This window comes from Xyrauchen texanus, chromosome 9, assembly GCF_025860055.1.
Source record: "Xyrauchen texanus isolate HMW12.3.18 chromosome 9, RBS_HiC_50CHRs, whole genome shotgun sequence".
NCBI lineage: Eukaryota > Metazoa > Chordata > Actinopteri > Cypriniformes > Catostomidae > Xyrauchen > Xyrauchen texanus.
Window position 1 is genome coordinate 47026772 of NC_068284.1, and position 22442 is coordinate 47049213.

A 22442-nucleotide genomic window follows, 5' to 3' on the forward strand; every position below is an offset into this window, starting at 1 on the left:
GTTCGTGTTCCCTTATCGAGAGGTCTCTCCTATTGCGTAAGTAGCTTACGCTATGGGAAAACTCCGTTTCTCGAGAAATATTGAAGTCTTTATGTAAAACGCATTGCAGCTGCACAGCAGACAGTGATGAGCGAAGCAGCTCGGTCATTGGCTGTGCTGCGGCAACTGCTTCGAACCAATGACGGGGCGATTTAAAACGCGCCACCAATGGGGGCGCGCCTCGCTTTCGCGCACTCATAGCCTGCTGAAATTAGCATATGAGGGCTATATAATGAGCATCCCGTCATTCCGGTTCTTTAGATTTAATCTCCTTCAGCGAAGACCTTCTCTTCGCTGGATCCTCCGGATTGTTGGAGTCTTTCGCCGCCGTTGACATGCACACAGCGGGACTGCTGAGAGGACGCCGGCACAGCCGCCTTCAAAGCCTTCTGCTACGCCATCCGGCGCGCATCGCATATCCTTTTTCTTCTACAAGCGTTCGCCCCCGCGACGCTTTTTAGAACTAAAAGAGTGATTTTCTGAGGTGTTGTTTCAAATGGCTTCAGCCTGCGCCTCGTGCAGAGGCCCTCTTCTCCACGGAGATCGGCACGTCCTCTGCACTCGCTGCCTGGGTTTGGACCATGCAGAAGCTGCACTCATTCAGGGCGGATGTCCTGAATGCGACGCCCTGGGCCTCGCCGAGCTGCGCGCTCGCTTTGCCGTTTTCACCGCAAGCGAGCCGGCTGCCCCCGTGCTGCCACCTCTGTTCGAGCCGCGCAAGAAAAAGCGCCGCTCACAGAGGCTGCCAGAGCACCCCGACTTCGGTGATGTCACGCCGGCTCAGTCCCCGCGTGCATCGCCGCTACTAGATGTCTCCCCGCAGCCGGTCCATTTCGCGAGAGCGAGCCTGCACCCCTCCAACGAAGTGGTGGGTCTCGTCTCGTTCGGCGCATCGGGGGACGACGATCGAAAGGATGACAGCCTCTCTCTTGACGCTGCATCTGACGACTGGCCGGGCTCGTTCGACCCAGCGCCATCTACAACAGCGGACACGAGCGCTGGCACCAGTATGGACTTCGGAGATCGTCCAGTATCCTGTCAAAAGCCGTGGAAGACCTCGGGCTCGACTGGTCTTCTCCGGAAGAACCCACCCGCAGCCGGCTGGATGAGTGGTTCCTGCAGGGCGCCGGCAGGCCCCTGACAGCGACCCTCTCCTTTCTTCCCTGAGGTGCACGACGAGCTCACAAAGTCGTGGAAAGCCCCGCGACTCGGCTCGCCTAAAGCCTTCTTTCTCTTCCTTGCTCTCCTCAGTGGACGGCGCGAGAGAAAGAGGCTACGAGGCAACTCCGCCCCTAGAGGAGACTGTGGCCAACCATCTATGCCCACCCTCCACCGCTGGATGGAAGACCAGAGCCCCTCATCCATCGAAGCCGTGCAGAACCACATCAGCTCTCACCGGTCGCGCATACGCCGCCGCCGGTCAAGCTGCGTCAGCACTGCATTCGATGGCGGTTCTACAAGTGTTTCAAGCCAAACTTCTCCGCTCTATGGACGAGTCTGGACCTGAACCTGATGCTTTTAAGGACCTACGCACTGCTACGGACGTAGCTTTGCGAGCCACAAAGGCCACCGCCCAATCCATTGGCCGGGCCATGGCTAACCTGGTCGTCCTTGAGCGCCATCTGTGGCTAACGCTAACGGAGATGAAGGACGCGGATAAAGCACCTTTCCTTGACGCGCCTGTCACTCCGAGCGGCCTGTTCGGACATACGGTGAGAGATTTCACGGAGCGCGTCACTGCGGCACGAAAAGATTCGCAAGCTATGAATCACCCACTTCCTGCCTAAGCGCTCCAGCTCATCTCAAAAACCGCCCCAGCAGCAGCAGCGAGCCAGGGCAGAGCCACCTGTCTCCCAGCCTAAGAGCAGACCGGAGAAGGACGCTCGACGCCGCTCGCGTTCCGCTGGCCGAAGAAAGCCGCAGGAGCAACGAGGCCCTCGACCAAGAATCACCCTGAATTCTGAGCCTCGTAAGTCTTCCTAGCAACAGGAAGGAAAAGAGGAAGTACGTGTCTCGCAGATGCCGGACTGCTTCCTCTCCAACATTCAAAACATTACCCAGTCCCCTTACAGGCGGCTGGAAATGTCCATACAGCAGTCAATGGGCCAGTCATAAAACTCGCTCACCTGCAATCAAACGCCGTTTTTACGGCGACACACAGAAATCACCAAAAGAGTCATTTTCTGCCTGTGTCACTAGGGGTTCACATGTCCACACTAAAGTGCGCATTCCCACATATCAATACTGTCCAAACAGTGCCAAACACCTCCCCAGCTCAGGCTGGAGGCCCCAAACATGTAGATCGTGTGCCTATTGTTATGTATGCACCGCTACACACAAGCACTGTTCCCACAGTTACAAACACTTCCCTATAAGTGTAGCGCGTGTGCCTGCTGCATTGCACGCACCCCTACACACAGCTACTCACACAGTTTCAAACAGCTATGCCGCAAACATCACAGATGTAATGCGCGAGCTAAGAAACTCCCCGCTAAATGCGGAAAGCTTTATGAACGTGGCGCGCGTGCCCATTATGATGAATGCACCCCCACTTCAAAACACTGTTCATACAGTTTCAAGCACTCATGCTGTCAACATGTCGGAAATAGCGCATGTGCCTGTACTCTCACACGCACCTCTGCACTCGGCACTCAATACGGCTGCTCAGCGCGCACCTGCGCCTCTGAGAGCTGTAGATTCTGTGGTAGCACAAGGCGATTTGCCGGCGGGGCCCATGCGTCACTACGACACACCCCCAGCCGGCATTCAGCCCATATCGGTGCGAGCAGAAGCCTGGGAAAAAATCCCCGACATGCCAAAATGGGTTTTGAACATAATAAAACACGGATACTCACTTCAATTCGCCGCAGACCACCCCGCTTTTCAGCTGTGGTCGAGACGAAAGTGAGGAAAGATGTGTCACATGTTCTACGCACCGAGGTGCTCAAACTGATAGAGAAGGGCGCTATAGAAACTGTTCCTCCCTCGTTGAGCGGGGCGGGTTTCTACAGCCGCTATTTTCTCGTCCCGAAAAAGGACGGTGGCCTTCGCCCCATCCTGGATCTCAGACATCTGAACAAAGCGTTAATGATTCGCTCGTTCAGAATGTTAACAACCAAACAGATCCTCGCGCAAGTTCGCCCCGGGGATTGGTTTCTATCAGTGGATTTGAAAGATGCTTACTTTCACATCCCGATAGCGCCTCATCACAGGCCTTTTCTGAGATTCGCTTTCGAGGGACAGTCATACCAGTACACAGTACTACCATTCGGCCTGTCATTGGCCCCCGTACATTCACGAAATGTATGGACGCAGCACTTTCCCCCCTGAGACAGCGGGGAGTGCGGATACTGAATTACCTCGACGATTGGCTAATCATAGCACAATCAGAGGCTCAGTTAACCCCCTGGGGTCGGCAAACGCGCCGGCACGTTTTGCTGTTTTTTTTTCACATAGCAGTAACATAGACTTAAAATACTCCGTCATTTATGGTCATATAAATACAATCAATACATGATTATAAACTATAGAGGGTCTTCTTTTTTTGTGTACACTCATATTAACATCAAAACCTTGTGTTTTTTTTAAATTAATAAAATAAAAGGGTAAGCTTTCAGGAGTCTCTGTGTTCACGATCATATTTCAGAAACACGTCACTAAAATTAACTTAAACTCCGCGAATTCTTCTCACACAAACATGAAACATATGTCTAAAGAAAGCTTAAAATGTCTACTTTTAAATAAAACAATTCAAATTTAAAACAAATATTCTCCTGCAATGCAATCTGTTTGAAACAAAGCGATGTACAGTTTTTACCGGTCCATCTCATTATCTGTAATGTGATCCCACCCACCAGCAGAGCGCCATTCATACGCTAATGTGCTGAGGCGATCAAGGGAAAAGTACACGCCCCGACTGCGAGATTTGATGTAAACAAACACAACTAAACTTTTCTGCGTGCTTGTAACGATACACAGGCGATCAAACTCTTGGCTATTAAGGAAGAGTTAACATTTTTCTCAGACGAAGAGGTGGACATTTGTATTTTGAAGAGAGATTTGTTCCAGCAGAGGATACAATTTCAAACGAGTAAGTCATTTAGTTTTCATTAGCTGACATGCTATTTTATATAAACATGTACATATTTTACTAGTGGGACTGTTTCCAGACAGGATTCAAAGTTTGACATTTGACATTCAAAGTATTGACATGTCCTAATAGGCAAGTTTTAGTTACATGTAAATGTTGTTATTTACATTGTATGCTGTATTATATAAATATGATATGTAATATGATATAAAAATAATATGAATGTTAGATTATATTTTAATGTGTTTATGCTGACTCGTTATCATCAACAAAGCTTGTGCTTGCAAATATCTGTTCAGGTTAAAATGCACTTTAAATATGCCCATATTAGAAAATCAGCATATTATCATATGTATTTTGGATCAAATAAATGCAGTCTTGAGGAGCAGAAGAGACTTCTTTTAATGGTAGTGTAGGTCTAAAATTAAGTAAAGTCTTTATGTAAAGAAAATATATAGTCAGATTACTTCTTTTAACTTAAAACTTGATTTTGATCATTAAGTCTCCTCACATTAATTCTCTCTGTCACATTCCTCATTGATGGGCCCAGAGGAGTGTCCTCAGGTGTGAATCTCATCGATATTCATGATCGTTCACGCCTCCTCGCATATTACCATTCAGCTCTAAAATTGTCACACAAAAGTTAAATGACTATATTGTTTTGTATGAATGAGTGATCAGGATGATTTTCACATCATTTTGTAGCAAAACTCTAGGCTACAAGATCCAGTTCTCAAAAGTCAAATGTTTAGTATGTTTAGTATGTGTTATATGGGCTTATTTCAGTGACTTAAAATTTTCGTTTTTCAAAAACCATGCATAAACATTATTTTCTCAAAAATACAAACCTGTACATACATGTTGCTCACATATTATTGTAGCCCAGTTTGTGCTGAATACAGTGTTATCAGACTTTAGCCATTAATATAATAATATGTTTTTAAGCAACTGAAAAAAGCACAAATGTCAAGGCATGTCAAAACTTCTCCAGGGCCCAAAACACCCTCAGACCCCAGAGGGTTAATGACACACAGATCTTGGACTATCAGCCATTTACAATGCCTGGGTCTGAGAATAAATTTTGCAAAGAGCGTGCTATCCCCCAGCCAGAATATTTCTTTTCTGGGAATAGTGCTAGACTCAGTGCAGATGACAGCGCGCCTCTCATCAGAACGCGCGCTCTCTATTCGACGCCTTGCAACATTGTTCAAAACGGGCGCGCACGCCCCCGTCAAACGATTTCAGAGAATGCTCGGCCTCATGGCCTCGGCATCAGCTGTACTCCAGCTAGGATTGTTGCACATGCGTCCTCTCCAGCGCTGGCTCAAGAGCCGCGTCCCCACTCACGCGTGGCGCTCAGGCCACTTTTTGATCAGAGCGAATCACGGCTGTATAAGAGCCCTGACGCCCTGGAAAGCCATAAAATGGTATCAAACCGGCGTGAGTCTGGGCGTGAATACGCGGAGAAAAATTATCATGACAGATGCCTCCAAAATAGGATGGGGGGCCCTTTACGAGGGCAGGCCTGTTTCCGGCTTTTGGTCAAACCCGGAAAAGCGCCTACATATAAACTGTCTGGAAATGAAAGCGGTCGCCTTGGCTCTCAGAGCCCTGCTTCCGTACCTGCAAAACGAACACGTCCTGGTCCGAGCGGACAACATGACGGTAGTTTCGTATATAAATCGCCAAGGTGGACTCTATGGCCAGGGAGCTCATCCTATGGTCACAACACCACCTGCGCTCGCTAAGAGCAGCGCACGTGCCAGGCGTCCTGAACCAAGGAGCGGACATGCTATCCAGAGACAAAGTTCTCCCAGGAGAATGGTCTCTCCACCCTCTGACGGTTCAGTGGTTATGGAAAACCTTTGGCAAGGCAGAGGTCGACCTCTTCGCCTCCAAGGTGAACACGCACTGCCCTCTCTTCTTCTCAAAAAGCACGGACGCGCTCGCCCAAATCTGGCCGAGCCGCCCCTTGTATGCTTTTCCCCCGATCACGATGCTGCCTCAGGTCATCAGTCGGATCAGGGAGGTGAAATGTGCAGTGCTCCTGGTAGCCCCACTCTGGAAAAACCAGACATGGTTTCCAGAGCTGGTACAGATGATGCAATCTGCCCCATGGCCGATTCCACTGAGGCAAGACCTCCTCGGACAGGCCAGCGGGATGATTCTTCATCCCGCCCGATCTGTGGGCCCTCCATGCATGGCCCCTCAGCGGGTTCCCAAGAACCTCCCCAGTGGAGTTCTGAAAACCATTGCTGAGGCACGAGCCCCTCTCGAGGCTTGTATGCCCAAAAATGGAAAGTGTTCAGCGACTGGTGTGATACCAAGAGCTTGAACCCCAAAGCGTCGCGAGATACCAAGTGTACTTGCCTTTTTGCAGGAGCTGCTGGAGGCGGTCGCACACCCTCCACGCTCAAAGTCTATGTGGCTGCTATAGCAGCGTCACATGATCCTGATAAAGGACATTCCTTGGGAAAGAGCGATCTGATCGTTCGTTTCCTAAGAGGCTAGGAGGATGAACCCTCCTCGCCCACCTTCGGTGCCAATCTGGGACCTGGCCACGGTCCTGGACGCACTCAAAGGTGCCCGTTCGAACCTCTCCGAACCGTGCACCTCAAGCAGCTCTCGCTCAAAACCACGCTCTTGCTGGCACTTTCGCTTCAGTTAAAAGAGTAGGCGACCTGCACGCGCTGTCATCAAGCGCTGCTTGCCTGGAATTTGGACCTAACGACTGCAGAGTTGTCCTTAGGCCAAAGCACGGGTACATTCCTAAGGTGCTCTCTACACCCTTCAGGGCACAGGTGATATCTCTGGCAGCGCTATCGTCTTCAGCAGGCGAGGACGGCGCAAACTGACTCTGCCGGTCAGGGCGCTCAGAGTATATTTGGAGCGTTCTGCCCTGTTCAGACAGGCGGAACAATTATTCGTATGCTTTGGCGGCCGAACTAAGGGTCTCGCTGTCTCAAAGCAACGAATATCGGCTGGATAGTGGATGCTATAGCGCTAGCTTATGAAGCCAAGGGCCTTCAATGCCCCTTAGGCGTCAGAGCTCACTCTACGAGAAGCATGGCCTCCTCGTGGGCATGGTCGAGTGGGATACCCATTCAAGATATTTGTCGCGTGGCAGGCTGGGCCTCAGCCGACATTTATCAGGTTTTATAACCTACAGGTCCCTCACTACATTCCAACATTCTATCAGTCTGACTGTGGAATGAACTGGAGTATGTACATGCTGGGCATTATCTCCTCCCTTATAAGGTCCGTCTCTGACCGGCTTAGAGGGTTTATTATGCGTACCAGTACACAAAAACTCTGTACATAAGATATGTGTTTGTGTTTGTACAAGGAGCACCCCACCTTGTAGGTAAGAGCCCTGTCATACCCCACTAAATAGCTCGCCTCTGGCCGGCTCGTGGAACATCACTTTGCTTAAGGCTCAGGCACCCGCCTCTGGCTTTATACAGCGAAGTCAGCACGCACGGCGTTTTACATGGGGTTCCCATAGCGTAAGCTACTTACGCCAATAGGAGAGACCTCTCGATAAGGGAGCGACTCGGTTACTAACGTAACCTCGGTTCCCTGAGAGAGAGCGACTATTGCGTAAGCTGCCGTGCCTGTGCTTGGTCAGTCGCTTCAGTCGATTGAACCTAAAGAACCGGAATGACGGGATGCTCATTATATAGCCCTCATATGCTAATTTCAGCAGGCTATGAGCCTGGCAGCGTAGCGCCCCCATTGGTGGCGCGTTCTAAATCGCCCGTCATTGGTTCGAAGCAGTTGCCGCAGCACAGCCAATGACCGAGCTGCTTCAGCTCATCACTGTCTGCTGTGCAGCTGCAATGCGTTTTACATAAAGACTTCAATATTTCTCGAAGCGGAGTTTTCCCATAGCGTAAGCTACTTACGCAATAGTCGTTCCCTCTCTCAGGGAACCGAGGTTACGTTAGTAACCGAGTCGTTTTCCGTCATTGCTTTCACCTGTCCCTCGTTAGTTTGCCATTGGTTTCTGTTTATTACCCTGTCATCTTGTTTGAGTTCTATCTGTTGAGTGTTCGTGTATGGATCGTTTCATGTTTTGCTGTTCCTGCTCCCTGATGTTAATTCGTGTTCGTGCCCCTTCGTGGATGTTTGTCAACTTGTGTTCACCCTTTTGACTTTGAGTTTATTTTCCCCTCGAGGACGTTTCTTTTGTTCCCGTGCCTTTTCATCTGTGTACTCATATATGAATAAAACTGCGTTTGGATCCGCATCTGCCGTCTCCCTTCTCCTGATTACCCACATCGTGACAGTTTTTGATGCACTTTTTTTTATTTTGTTTTTGATGCACTTTTTTTTATTTTGTTTTTGATGCACTTTTTTTTATTTTGTTTTTGATGCACTTTTTTTATTTTGTTTTTGATGCACATTTTTTTATTTTGTTTTTGATGCACTTTTTTTTATTTTGTTTTTGATGCACATTTTTTTATTTTGTTTTTGATGCACTTTTTTTTATTTTGTTTTTGATGCACATTTTTTTATTTTGTTTTTGATGCACATTTTTTTATTTTGTTTTTGATGCACATTTTTTTATTTTGTTTTTGATACACATTTTTTTTATTTTGTATGAGTTGTTTATTCGGAAGTTCACACTGGTGTGTTTGTGTTACCTGTGCAGGTATTACCGTGGCGCTGTGGGCGCGCTACTAGTGTATGACATCGCCAAACATCTGACCTATGAGAACGTGGAACGCTGGTTGAAGGAACTCCGAGATCATGCCGACAATAACATCGTCATCATGCTGGTGGGGAATAAAAGCGACCTACGGCACCTGAGGGCAGTGCCCACCGATGAGGCGCGAGCCTTTGCAGGTACAGACTGCTCTGGAGATGCTGGGGAATGCATTAGTTTGTTTATTTGAACCTTTTAATAACGTTGCAGTGAGCATGAGCAAAATAATATAGGGGGTAAAAATTCCCAAAACTAAAAAGTAATCCCAATGTGTTTCTTTCTTTGAATTGCCGACATTAAGATGACATATTCATTTTCCTTTAAAGTGATCAGATTAAACCCTTTAAGCTATGAAGGTGTTTTTAAAGATTTCTTGTTTCAGTAGCGTACCCAAAAATAAAGGCTTATAACTAAAGAAAAAACCCCAAAAGAAACAAGGAGGGACAAATGTTTGGTATCACAGCATAAAAAATGTTAATGATATAAATTTGATACATTCTGAGACTCTCCGCCTAAGAAACTGCTGAAAAGCAACAACAAAATTGAGCCAAAAATGTCCTTTTTTTCGTATTTGACATTATATATATCTAGGTTTTGTTTTGTTCCAAATCATGTCAACTGTACCTAAGAAAAAGTTTGTGTTCATACGACAAAAGGATCAAAAGTTATAGCGAAACAAAAATTATTTGAGTTTCATTCTGTGCCATTTGAGTCATCATTGAGTCTGTGTCATGTATTTGGCGCCATCTCCTGGTGGTCATATGTAACATTGTGCTTCATGTAGATTATCTAATGATCTATACATCCGATCACCTTGTGTGTGGACTCGATTGAAAGATAATCGCCTCCTCTAAGTCAGTGTTTCCCAAACTGGGGTATGTGTACCCCTGGGGGTACGTGGGGTGACAATGGGTTATGCAATTGCACAGAGACTTACCTGCAATGCTTCGAAGTCGGCCGGCAATGCCGTACCTGCAATGACGCTATTCTTGCGTACTGCGATGAGGGGGGAGTTTAAATTATGCAGTTATATCATATCTAGCATACTCATCTCAATCAGTAAGCCATTTATCCAATATATATATATATATATATGATTAATATAAAGTCAAAACATGTACAAATATAACCTGTTTAATAAAAGGGAGTTGTTTTACAAAGATAAATGTGTTAAATATACATATTTTCAAAATACCTTGTGTAAATGTTATCTATGCATTAGAGAGGGGGTACATGAAAGGACGTTGAATGTTTGAAGGGGTACACCATTGTAACCATCAACTCTGCTCGCTTTTTTGGGGGTTTGGGGGAGACGAAATGTGCCGTCAAAATCCTGCAGATCACCGATTGGTCAGAGAAAATCGTCACTACCAGCATCACTGGATTAGCGACATGTGACATCAACCCGCTAGTTTTAAAAGTTATAAACAGCGATAGCAGTATCATGTATTCACGCGACTTTCGAATTGTAATGGCTGTGCACAAAACCACGCCGTGGTCATTAAACGAGGTGCAGAGTCCCACTTTTCAGGCGGTCTCGGTTCGCTTGTTTGGTGCGCACCAAAGTTCGGGTGGCAGCGTTCACACATGTTCAAATGAACCGCACGAACAGAGCAATCGCACCAGAGTTCGCTTTTAATCTAACCAAACCTGCCAAGTGTGAACACACCTTTAGTTATCCAATCTCTTAATCCACTAAATGTCTATCACGTTAACCAGTTTATCGTCTCAAATATGCCCACCATCATTAGATCAGCGGCTGACCCCACATAAATCTTTCATATCTGTCTTGAGTTTGGTCCGAGCAGTGATGGGCGGAGCCTCTGCCAACAAGATGGGCTGTTTGCACTTAGTGTTAATAGACTCTCTGTTTTTAAATGATTGGTAACGGTTTACAATAAGGTTATATGTGTTAACATTAGTTAACGCAAACAGTGATCAGTGAACAATGCGTTTACAGTAGGGCTGAAACGATTAGTCGACGTTATGGACAAAGTCAACAATAAAAATAATTGTCGTTCATTGTCGAATAGTCGTTTGATCTAATTGAACGTAACATGAGATCACATTATGCACACTCTGTCACGGGACGCCCATCCCTCGAGCGCACACGCTTAATGCAGCCAGACTATAACATGATGACTCGAAGATACACTTATATACAAGATACATCCTCTTAAAGTTTGTCTAAATATCTTATATGTTGCTTCTCAATTAAATGTATCTTGTTTTAAGGATTTTTAGACAATTTTTAATGGAAAACAAGGCAAAAATACTTGATAACAAGAGGATTTTTGCAGTGAACTTCTTTATTGAATTAAACTTCATAAAGTATTTTCCTTTCATTCAGTGAATGTCATTTAGAGATGTTTTTAAAAGATGATTTTGTCCTCTTTATTGTTAGTAAGCACGTTTAATACAACCTTTTACGTCGGGGCACAAGCTGAATAATTGCAGAATAGTCGAATAATCGTTAGAGTAATCGATTATCAAAATAATCGTTAGTTGTGGCCCTAATTTACAGCATGTACTACATTTGGTAATGTGTATTTCTACATACACTTATACATTTTTAAAATAAGACATTAGCGTTAGTTAATGCAATATGAACATGAACAAACAGTATTTTGATATATTAACATTAACTGAGATTCATTAATGTTGTCATTGTTATTTCATGAGACCTAATGGATTTACTAATGTTAAAAAACACAAACATATTGTAAAGTGCGACCAAATTATCTTAATTTTGAATGTATTTTTCTTAAATAAGTTGCATTCAAAATTTAATTGGCTCAGTTAGAGGCGTAAATAGTACAATTAATAATAATAATAATAATAATAATAATAATAATAGTAAATAATACTCGCCATTATTTATCTTTATAATTATTCAGAATTGTAGTTTGGTACAGATTACAAATGACATGACTAAATTTGTAATCAGTAATTTTGTAAAAGTAACTAATCTAATTACGAGTACTTTAAAATGTAATGGAATTACAAGTACTTTTTCCTTGTAATTTTATTACATAAACCAGATTACATGTAATCCATTTCTACCCACCACTGGATGTGCCATCAAATCTGAAATTTGGTTCTGATTTGGTTCAGTTCAATTATATTGGAACTGAAAATGTGTCAATAATTGTATTTTGCATTAGAAATGGATGTATAAATTATTCTTATTAATGATTTATAACTAGTAGCACACAGTGCTAGCATGCACTGCCGGTAACATTACATTTATAATTGCTTATTACATACAAAATCAGTGCATTGAGTTTTCATGGTCAGGTCGATTACACTTCTAATGAAACCGTGTTTCTGGTGTACAGACATCATGTAGGTCACTGAATGTTCTCATGGGGATATTTGAAGAGCAGATGACATTAATCTCTCCTCTCCTTGTTTCTAGAGAAAAATAATCTTTCATTTATTGAGACGTCCGCTCTGGATTCAACCAACGTGGAGGAGGCGTTCAAGAATATTCTAACAGGTATGCAGTGACTACACAAATTAACTCCATCTCCAGTACACGGGACATTTGACAGTGATTTTACAGCATTTTTGGGGAGTTCCCAAATATGAAGCCCATGTGAGTCTCTAAACCGTCTTAAATGTTGTAAAATCATTGTACCACATGTACCTCTTGAGACCCGAGCATGACTGCTGTGTGCATTTCCATTTACCTTTTTGGTTAGGGTTTGGTTAGCACCTAATAAACAAGCAAAAAAAAAAAAAATATATATATATATATTAGGGTTGGGCGATGTCCCCTAAATTGACAGTTGACGATGTTGACAGTAAAACATCGCGATGGATCGATGATATCGTCGGTGGAGTGGGCGGTGGGGATTATATAATTTCATATAATTTTCAAAAATTATATGAAAAATTATAATTTCGTTATTTTACTAACCCAACTAATGACTCGTCGGCGCTTTATCAGTAGGTTGCACCTACACGTGAAGCATTTTTTTTAGCTTTCACTTAAGAAGAGTTGTGCACTATTTATTTTAATATATCTCTTTACATAAATACTATTTTCCACTTAAAAACTATAATTTCGTTATTTTACTCACTGATGAGCAAAAGGTGGAGGCAGAAATGACCATGTACCTGCAGGAAATGGCCATTGATGGGGAAGAGGACCCGCTGACTTGGTGGAAAACGAACGACAAAAGGTTTCCGCTCATGGCAAGATTAGCACGGAAATATCTGTGCATATGTGCTACCAGTACTCCATCAGAGCTGGTCTTCAGCACAGCGGGTAGTGTAGTTACTCCAATCCGCAGCTTATTAAAACCAGATAAAGTGAATATGTTGGTATTTCTGGCCAGAAACATCGAAATTTAAACATGGTCTATGGTGAAAGATATTAGACTTCTTTACGCATTTTTCGCCATCCGCTATGGAGCTATTCGATTTTGCATATTATTTTTTAAACGCTCATTTGTGTAGTTCATATGACCACTTTACAATATTTCAATAACATAATTTATTTTGTAGCCTGTGCTGAAGTTAATTGTGCTGCTAATTATAAGTGAAATGTTAATGCCGAAGTTTCGGTCTGAGTGTTGTTCCCGCTTTCTTGTTCTTTATTTGTTGTTCTTCTATGTTTTAATAAATGTGTGTTATTCATATTCACCTTGTTTCTTTCATTTGATTTGACATTATGGATTTATGGCCAAGGAAATTTTTCTTTAAAAGTATTAACCAGACAAAAGTGATTTGACGTTCAGCTGGTCTGGGTTTATCTTAAACTGCCGCTTCAGTGTATACAAGAGCTATGTGACAATGAGCAAGATTTTCTGAGACACTACAACTACTAATAATGAATTAATAAAGGCTATTTTCTTGTAGCCTACAACATAAAATATTTTAATCTAAATGTACAGTGTAAGACATGTAAAAAAAGACAAGAAGCTAACAATGTCAAGATCAATATTTGTGTAGCCTGCCTGACACGGTATTTTCACAGACTAACACGTCACGTCTCTGGCATATACTACAGTATTTAAAAATAGCATATATGCATTAGTTATATTCTCAATTTAATTTACAGAGCAATCCCTGCAAAGTTTTTAGGTTAACTATAGAAGAGACTAGGATTAGTGAGTCACACTAGCAAGACTCGCAAAAGGGGGCGTGGCATCACGATGGTGGCTCTACATCGTGATGTTGGTCAGCCATCACGATGGACGATGATATCATTCATCGGCACAACCCTAATATATATATATATATATATTTTTTTTCCTAGACCAAATAGTTTTCCTAAACATTAATGTGGTCAGTGGGACTATGTCGTGAAATTGTAAATATCACTAAGCTACAGAAAACAGATTGTTGTGTTTTTAGGAGTGTTGATTATTCATGTTTTTGAGACATTACATCTAAATTAGCATAATTAATTTGGATTCAAATTAAGGCCCAGCATCGTCCAATCACAGCCAACCATGTTCAAATAAAATGATCCATTATAAATAGTGAATCTATGTACTGATGATCATTGTCCCGTGTGTGTCTAACATGTTGAGTGATCCAAACATCATCTGCAGCCTGAAACTGAACTTTTGATCAGATTTTAGGAGTGAACGCACTTAACTGCTTAGAGAGATATAGGATGCTCCCTTGCTCCCTATTTAGTGCATGACTTAACCTCCAGTGTGCTGTCTGTCTGCACTGGTCTCAGAACAGTTATAGGAGAGCTATAGGGTGCTCCCTTGCTCCCTATTTAGTGGATGACTTAACCTCCAGTGTGCCGTCTGTCTGCACTGGTCTCAGAACAGTTATAGAGAGCTATAGGATGCTCCCTTGCTCCCTATTTAGTGGATGACTTAACCTCCAGTGTGCTGTCTGTCTGCACTGGTCTCAGAACAGTTATAGGAGAGCTATAGGATGCTCCCTTGCTCCCTATTTAGTGCATGACTTGACCTCCAGTGTGCTGTCTGTCTGCACTGGTCTCAGAACAGTTATAGAGAGCTATAGGATGCTCCCTTGCTCCCTATTTAGTGCATGACTTAACCTCCAGTGTGCTGTCTGTCTGCACTGGTCTCAGAACAGTTTGAAACGCACCTTATTTTCATTCTAACTCCATATAAAGCCTCTGAACGCAACATTGATCAGTTTTTGGATGAACCCATTGATTCTCAATGTGAAAATGCACAGAAAATATAGGAATGCATTTGAATGAATGAACATTACATGTATATAGCACTTTTCTGACACTACACTGAAAGCGCTTTACACAGTGAACGGGACTCTCCTCAACCAGCACCAGTGTGCAGCATCCACTGGATGATGCAACGGCAGCCATAGTGCGCCAGTACGCCCACCACACACCAGCTATTGGTGGAGAGGAGAGAGTAGAGTGATACAGCCAATTAATGGATGGGGATTATTAGGAAGCCATGATTGATAAGGGCCAATGGGGGAATTTTTAACAACCACAGAGACTCAGTTTAACGTTTTGTCCAAAGGACGGTGGCTTTTTACAGTATAGTGTCCCTGTCACCATACTGGGGCATTAGCACCCACACAGACCGCAGGGTGAACGCCCCCTGCTGGCCTTCCTAATACCACTTCCAGCAGCAACATTAGTTTCCCCATGAGATCTCCCATCCAGGTACTGACCAGGCTCAACCCTTCTCACCTTGAATGCTAAAAGTCATTTTAATTAACTAACTTTATTAATCTACTTTTTAGGAAATGCAGTGCCAGTGTCCACAAATGTGGACATCTTGTTTATCAGCGCCCTGATGTACACAAAATTAACAGATTATTTAAAGCGGCATATCAAACGCAACTGGAGACTCTTTACAACAAAACAGGCATGCTGTTGAGTCACGTGACTTGGTGCGGCAGAAGTTTAACCCTTTAAAGGCAGTCTAGAGTCTTTAGCGAAGCCAAAATACAACATCCACACATGTGGACGCGGGGCCGCACGAGATTAAGAGGATTTCTTTCATCAAACGGCAGTGTTATGTAGATTACTTCTGAAATGTAATCTGGTACTGAATTGTAATCTTTTGATTACACTTTAGGTATTCTTATCTGATTACTTTTAGATTACTTAATGGATGTTTTGATGAAAATCCTTAATTTAAATTGTTTATAACAATCAAAACATTAGTAAACATGAAGTCGAACCGCAATTTTTCAGCAACCCCCGATAGGTAATGTAATCCATAAAAGTAACTAATCTGATTATGCACATTTAAAATGGTAATCTAATTATAAATTCTTAATTTATGTAATCCAGATTACATGTAGGTTGTTACTACACAATACTTTTCTTTTTTAATCCATTCTGTAGTGGATTTACTTTGATGTTTAGGGTCATTGTCCTGCTGCATCACCTGACTTCTACTGAACTTCAGCTGGTGCACAGACACCCTGATATTATCCTGTAGGATATCTTGATATATTTGGGAATTCATTTTTCCCTCGATGACGACAAGCGGTCCAGACCCCGAAGCAGCAAAGCAGCCCCAAATTATGATGCTCCCTCCACCGTACTCCACCGTTGGGATGATGTTTTCATGTTGGTATGCAGTGCCCTGCTTATGCCTTATGTAGAGCTGCGTGTTCTTCCCAAACAATTCAACCTTAGTTTCATCAGTCCACAATATATTTTCCCAGAAGTGTTGTGGAGTGTCAAGGTGGTCTTTGGCAAACTTCAGGCATGCAGCAATGTTTTGTATGAAAGCAGCAGCTTCCTTCGTGATGTCCTGCCATGAACATCATACCTGTTTAATGTTTTATGTACAGTAGACTCATGAAAGGAAATGTTAACCAGCTCCAATGATTCCTTTAAATCTTAATCTGTCACTCTAGTGTTCTTGTTTACCTCATTGATCATTCTGCGGTGTCTCCTTTGAGTCATCTTGACTGGACGGCCACTTCTAGAGAGAGTACCTATAGTACTAAATCATCTCCATTTATAGACAGTTTGTCTAACTGTGGACAGATTAATATCTAACGGCCACTTCTAGTGAGAGTACCTATAGTACTAAATCATCTCCATTTATAGACAGTTTGTCTAACTGTGGACAGATTAATATCTAACGGACACTTCTAGTGAGAGTACCTATAGTACTAAATCATCTCCATTTATAGACAGTTTCATTAACTGTGCACAGATGAATATCTAACGGACACTTCTAGAGAGAGTACCTATAGTACTAAATCATCTCCATTTATAGACAGTTTGTCTAACTGTGCACAGATGAATATCTAACGGCCACTTCTAGTGAGAGTACCTATAGTACTAAATCATCTCCATTTATAGACAGTTTGTCTAACTGTGAACAGGTGAATATCTAACGGCCACTTCTAGTGAGAGTACCTATAGTACTAAATCATCTCCATTTATAGACAGTTTGTCTAACTGTGGACAGATGAATATCTAACGGCCACTTCTAGTGAGAGTACCTATAGTACTAAATCATCTCCATTTATAGACAGTTTGTCTAACTGTGGACAGATGAATATCTAACGGCCACTTCTAGTGAGAGTACCTATAGTACTAAATCATCTCCATTTATAGACAGTTTGTCTAACTGTGGACAGATGAATATCTAACGGCCACTTCTAGTGAGAGTACCTATAGTACTAAATCATCTCCATTTATAGACAGTTTGTCTAACTGTGGACAGATGAATATCTAAGCTCCTCAAGACAATTTTTTTAACACTTTCCAGCTTTATGCAAAGCAACCATTCTTGATTGTAAGTCATCTGAGACAGCAGATGCCTCAAAATGTTTGAGTGCTTTTTATAAGTCAAAATAGCTCTAACCCACACCTCCAATCTAGTTTCTTTTTCTCCCCTTTTCTCCCCAATTTGGAACACCCAATTCCCAATGCGCTGTAAGTCCTCGTGGTGGCGTAGTGACTCGCCTCAATCCGGGTGGCGGAGGATGAATCTCAATTGCCTGAGACCGTCAATCTGCGCATCTTATCACGTGGCTTGTTGAGCGCATTACCATGGAGACGTAGCGCGTGTGGAGGCTTCACGCTATTCTTTGCGGCATCCACAAACAACTCACCACGCGCGCCACCGAGAGTGAGAACCACATTATAGCGACCATGAGGAGGTTACCCCATGTGACTCTACCCTCCCTAGCAACCGGGCCAATTTGGTTGCTTAGGAGACCTGGATGGAGTCACTCAGCACGCCTGGTCAGCGTCTTTACTCGCTGAGCTACACAGGCCCCCCTCCAATCTCGTTTCATTAACTGGATGCCAGGTTTGCCAACTTCTGGCTGTAATTATTTTTGTTGACATCATTAGCCTAGGGGTTCACTTACTTTTTCCACAGCACTGTAAATGTCTAATGGGATGTGTTCAATAAAGACATGAAAGAGTATAATTGTGTGTGTTGTTACTGAAGCACATTGAGTCTCTCTGTACATGCGACTTTAATGAAGATGAGATCACATTACATGAGCAATCAATGCCGAAAAAGGTTTACAAACTTTTTCTTGCCACTGTAACTATAAAATCAAACTATAATAGCCCCATCATACTTCAAATGTGGCTCATCCACATTTCACATCTTCCAGATGAGCTCAAACTTTCTCTCTTTGCACTTTTTGTAGAAATCTATCGCATCGTATCACAGAAGCAGATTGCGGACCGGTCAGCCCACGACGAATCGCCGGGAAACAACGTGGTCGACATCAGCGTACCGCCCACCACAGACGGTCAGAAAGGGAACAAACTACAATGCTGCCAAAACCTGTAACCATGACAACCAGCCGTCACAGACACCCCCACCCCCTCCACACACACACACACAGACACACACACCTGTTACTCATCTGATGCCCACTTCATGTTGTGCCACTAATATTCTCAATTTTATTCATGTCATATATTTTCTTTTTGATAGCTTGTCAACTCACAAGCACACATATGCAGTAAAGTTTAAAAGTGTGGGCTGCGCTGTGATTTATTGTCTTCGAGAGTGGTTTAAACATACAGTAAACCTCAGTTTTAACAGCGTCGACGGATGAACATATCTCGCCATCACAGAGGAACATGGACAAAAACATTCAACCTAGATATTCTCTGTTATTGCATTTTAATGTTTCAAAATGCTCATTTTCATCCTTGAACAGTAAAGCAAAGTGGTGTAATCAATAGTGCAAGATATTTACATATTTCTCCCCAACATAAAAATAAATAAGGAAATATATTTTGCTTAAAGAAAATAAAGCCAATTTTTAGGAGCATTGCAGCTATTTGCATTGTGACTTTTTAAGCACATTTTCCCAACAAATTCCTATAACTGTAATGCAACAAAAAATATGATATATTATTTCAATGCATATGTTTTCATACATAATGGTCATTTTATATGATAAGAATTTAATGATAATCACCTTTTGGAATATTATATGAATTTAAAAATGTTTTATGACTAATAGATTACTCAGGTTTGATATTTTATTGTATTTTATTTCAGACTTTAATAAAATATGCAACTGTTTGTAAATGAGGAAAATAACTCGTATGTCTCGATTATTCTGTATGAAACAAAAAAAAGAACCATGGCATACTAATTTTTGGGACATGATACCATTTCAATGCTAAATCTTTGAATTATCTTGTATTATAAAATATTGAAATAATAATGAGATTTTTGGGCATTATGGTACTCCTATTATTTAGGGTGAAATGTGCTTAATTGTCCTGAAAATGCAAAAAATATAAATGCCACAAAAAATCTGCTTCATTTTCCTTATGCAATATTTGTCCTCTTACTTTTGCTGTTCATTTTGAGGTGAAATAATACAGCGAAAATCTTGAGCAAAAGTAAAACCAAAATGAAGTTACAATGCAAACAATATTGTTCTGAGCGTTTAAATGTGATAAAGCTGCTGGTGCGGTGTTGAGTCTCATATACATCAGACTGCGCCCCTCCAAACACACATTGTTTTCATTATGTTTTCATGTCTGGATTATAGAGGTGTATAAAATAACAAATACACTTATGTGGAACAATTGTGTAAAACTAACAGATATAACAAACAGCTAAATAACAGAAGCATCATGTTTTGTTAGAATCATATGCAGAGCTCATCTCACTAGAAATAGCCATTTATTTTTTATATGCATAGTTCTTTAAAAAATACATTATTGCATACTTTTTATTATTATTATTGTATGTTTAGATCCATTATTGTCGTACACACCTTAATGTCTCTGAAGCTTCTCTGATGCTGTTCTGGACATTAGCTGTAAACACACGCACATATATACACACACAAATGCACATACACACACACACACATGCACACACACACACACACGCACATATACACACATGCAGATATACACACATGCACATATGCACATATACACACACACACACGCACACATACACACGCACGCACATATGCACATACACACACACATACACACACATGCACGCACATATACACACATGCACATATGCACATATACACACACACACACGCACACATACACACGCACGCACATATGCACATACACACACACATACACACACATGCACGCACATATACACACATGCACATATACACACACACACATGCACATATACACACACGCACATATACACACACATGCACATATACACACACATCACATAGACACACACGCACATACACACACACACACATACACACACATGCAGATACACACACACACACACACACACACACACACATACATACACACACACATGCACATATACACACATGCAGATATACACACACACACATGCACATATACGCACATATACACACACATGCACATACACACACACACACACTCACATATATATACACACACACACACACATGCACATACACACACACACACACTCACATATATATACACACACACACACACATGCATATATACACACGCACATATACATACACACACACACATGCACATATACACACACACATACACACACACATGCACATATACACACACACATACACACACACACATATACACACACACACATATGCACACATGCAGATATACACACATACACACACACACATGCACATATACACATACACACACACATATGCACATATACACACACACACACACACATGCACATATACACACACACACACACATGCACATACACATACACACACATGCACATACACACACACACACATGCATATATATACACATGCACAAAAACGTATTTGCATTTTGGACATTTTCAAACTACAAATAAAACCAATGCTTAAATTGTGAATACTAACATACTGTGTCAATTATGCTTTGAAATGAAAACATTATACATTAAATGATCTAACTGGGAGCAATATTAATAAACTGTTGCCTTTTTTTAAAATATGTATCTTGTACTTCAATTATGAATAAGAAATGGTGATTCTATCAATTAGGTCTATTCAAGAGCTTTTTGGTCTTTTTAAGACAACGCATCACCTGTAGGTAAGAAAAATCACATATGAGATCTCTTTGATATCTCAATTGTTTCTACTAGATGGCAGTGAGATAAAGTGGAGAGCAAATGTGTTATCCAAGTTCATTTTATAGCGCAACAATGACTCATGTGCATCTATTTTTACTTCTAAGGAATTTGAGTAGAAACACCTGAGACAGTCAATTCTTGATGGGGGTTTTTTTGTGGTTATGTTACATTTAGGTTTCCTGAGCTATGAAAGAGGAACCTCTGAACACCTTTTTTTTATATATATACGGGTGTGGCTTGTGTGCCAACCCAATGCAGTTGATCTAAGTGATCTAGATTTCTGTTCGTGGTTTCTGTTTTGTGTGGTTTACTGCAATGTGCTGCTGCAGGAAACCAATGATAAGAGATACTGCTTCTGATCTCAGGCCACTCGCAGGGCATCTGTGTAGAACTGGGTGTATACACTCATATATGCAGCTAACAATCGAGCAGGCCCAATAAACTATATAAACAAAATATCAAATACATTTAGACCACTGGAGCAATGTTTTGAAAATGTACAGTATACGAGTCAATGACGGAATTGCACATTTAGTTCTCTTGGATCTAATAAGTTATTTAAAAAAAGGATTAAAAATGAAACTCATATGCATACAAAACAATAACTTAAACACACTTGTAAAATCAGAGTAGCCCGGCAGAAGGAAATTAAGAATAATTACGAGAGAATTACACCAAGATGGCCTATAAAGCATTAAGACTTCAGAGTGGTGCCAAGGAGCCTGAACTGACCTGCATCTGGCCAATGCAACTGGTTCAAAACAAGGGAGGGTGTCCAGGAAAACCCAACCTTTTACCCTGAAATTCCTTAATGTCATCAACTTTAAAGCCAAGATGGTGCCCTAAAGTCTGAATGCACATCTGTTTAATCTTAAAGGTGTAGTATGTGTGAACGGCTTGTAATGCAACTTAAAAAACGAGCCCTTCCCGGACTTCCTAGGTTGCCTTTTAAAGCCTGTAGACTGACTTTCATGCAAAGGGAGTGGGTCACTTTTGCCGGGGAAAATCCGAAGGATGTGACGTTTATGCACGCTCCCGAGAGCCGTGCCTCAGTGTTTCCGCTATACAACTGCGTCAACAGACAGTC

At 42.1% G+C, this 22442-nt stretch overlaps 1 protein-coding gene across 1 annotated transcript in view; it reads left to right on the forward strand.

Annotated features, from left to right (window-relative positions):
* The window catches only part of rab11bb (RAB11B, member RAS oncogene family, b), a 27622-nt gene extending 7156 nt beyond the window's left edge, over positions 1-20466 (forward strand). Inside the window, exons 3-5 of the mRNA XM_052133730.1 lie at positions 8784-8977; positions 12256-12336; positions 18444-20466. Coding sequence (XP_051989690.1) covers positions 8784-8977; positions 12256-12336; positions 18444-18589 — 421 coding nt within the window. The 3' untranslated portion in view covers positions 18590-20466. The remainder of the gene's footprint in view (positions 1-8783; positions 8978-12255; positions 12337-18443) is intronic.
* The last annotated feature ends 1976 nt before the right edge of the window (positions 20467-22442 follow it).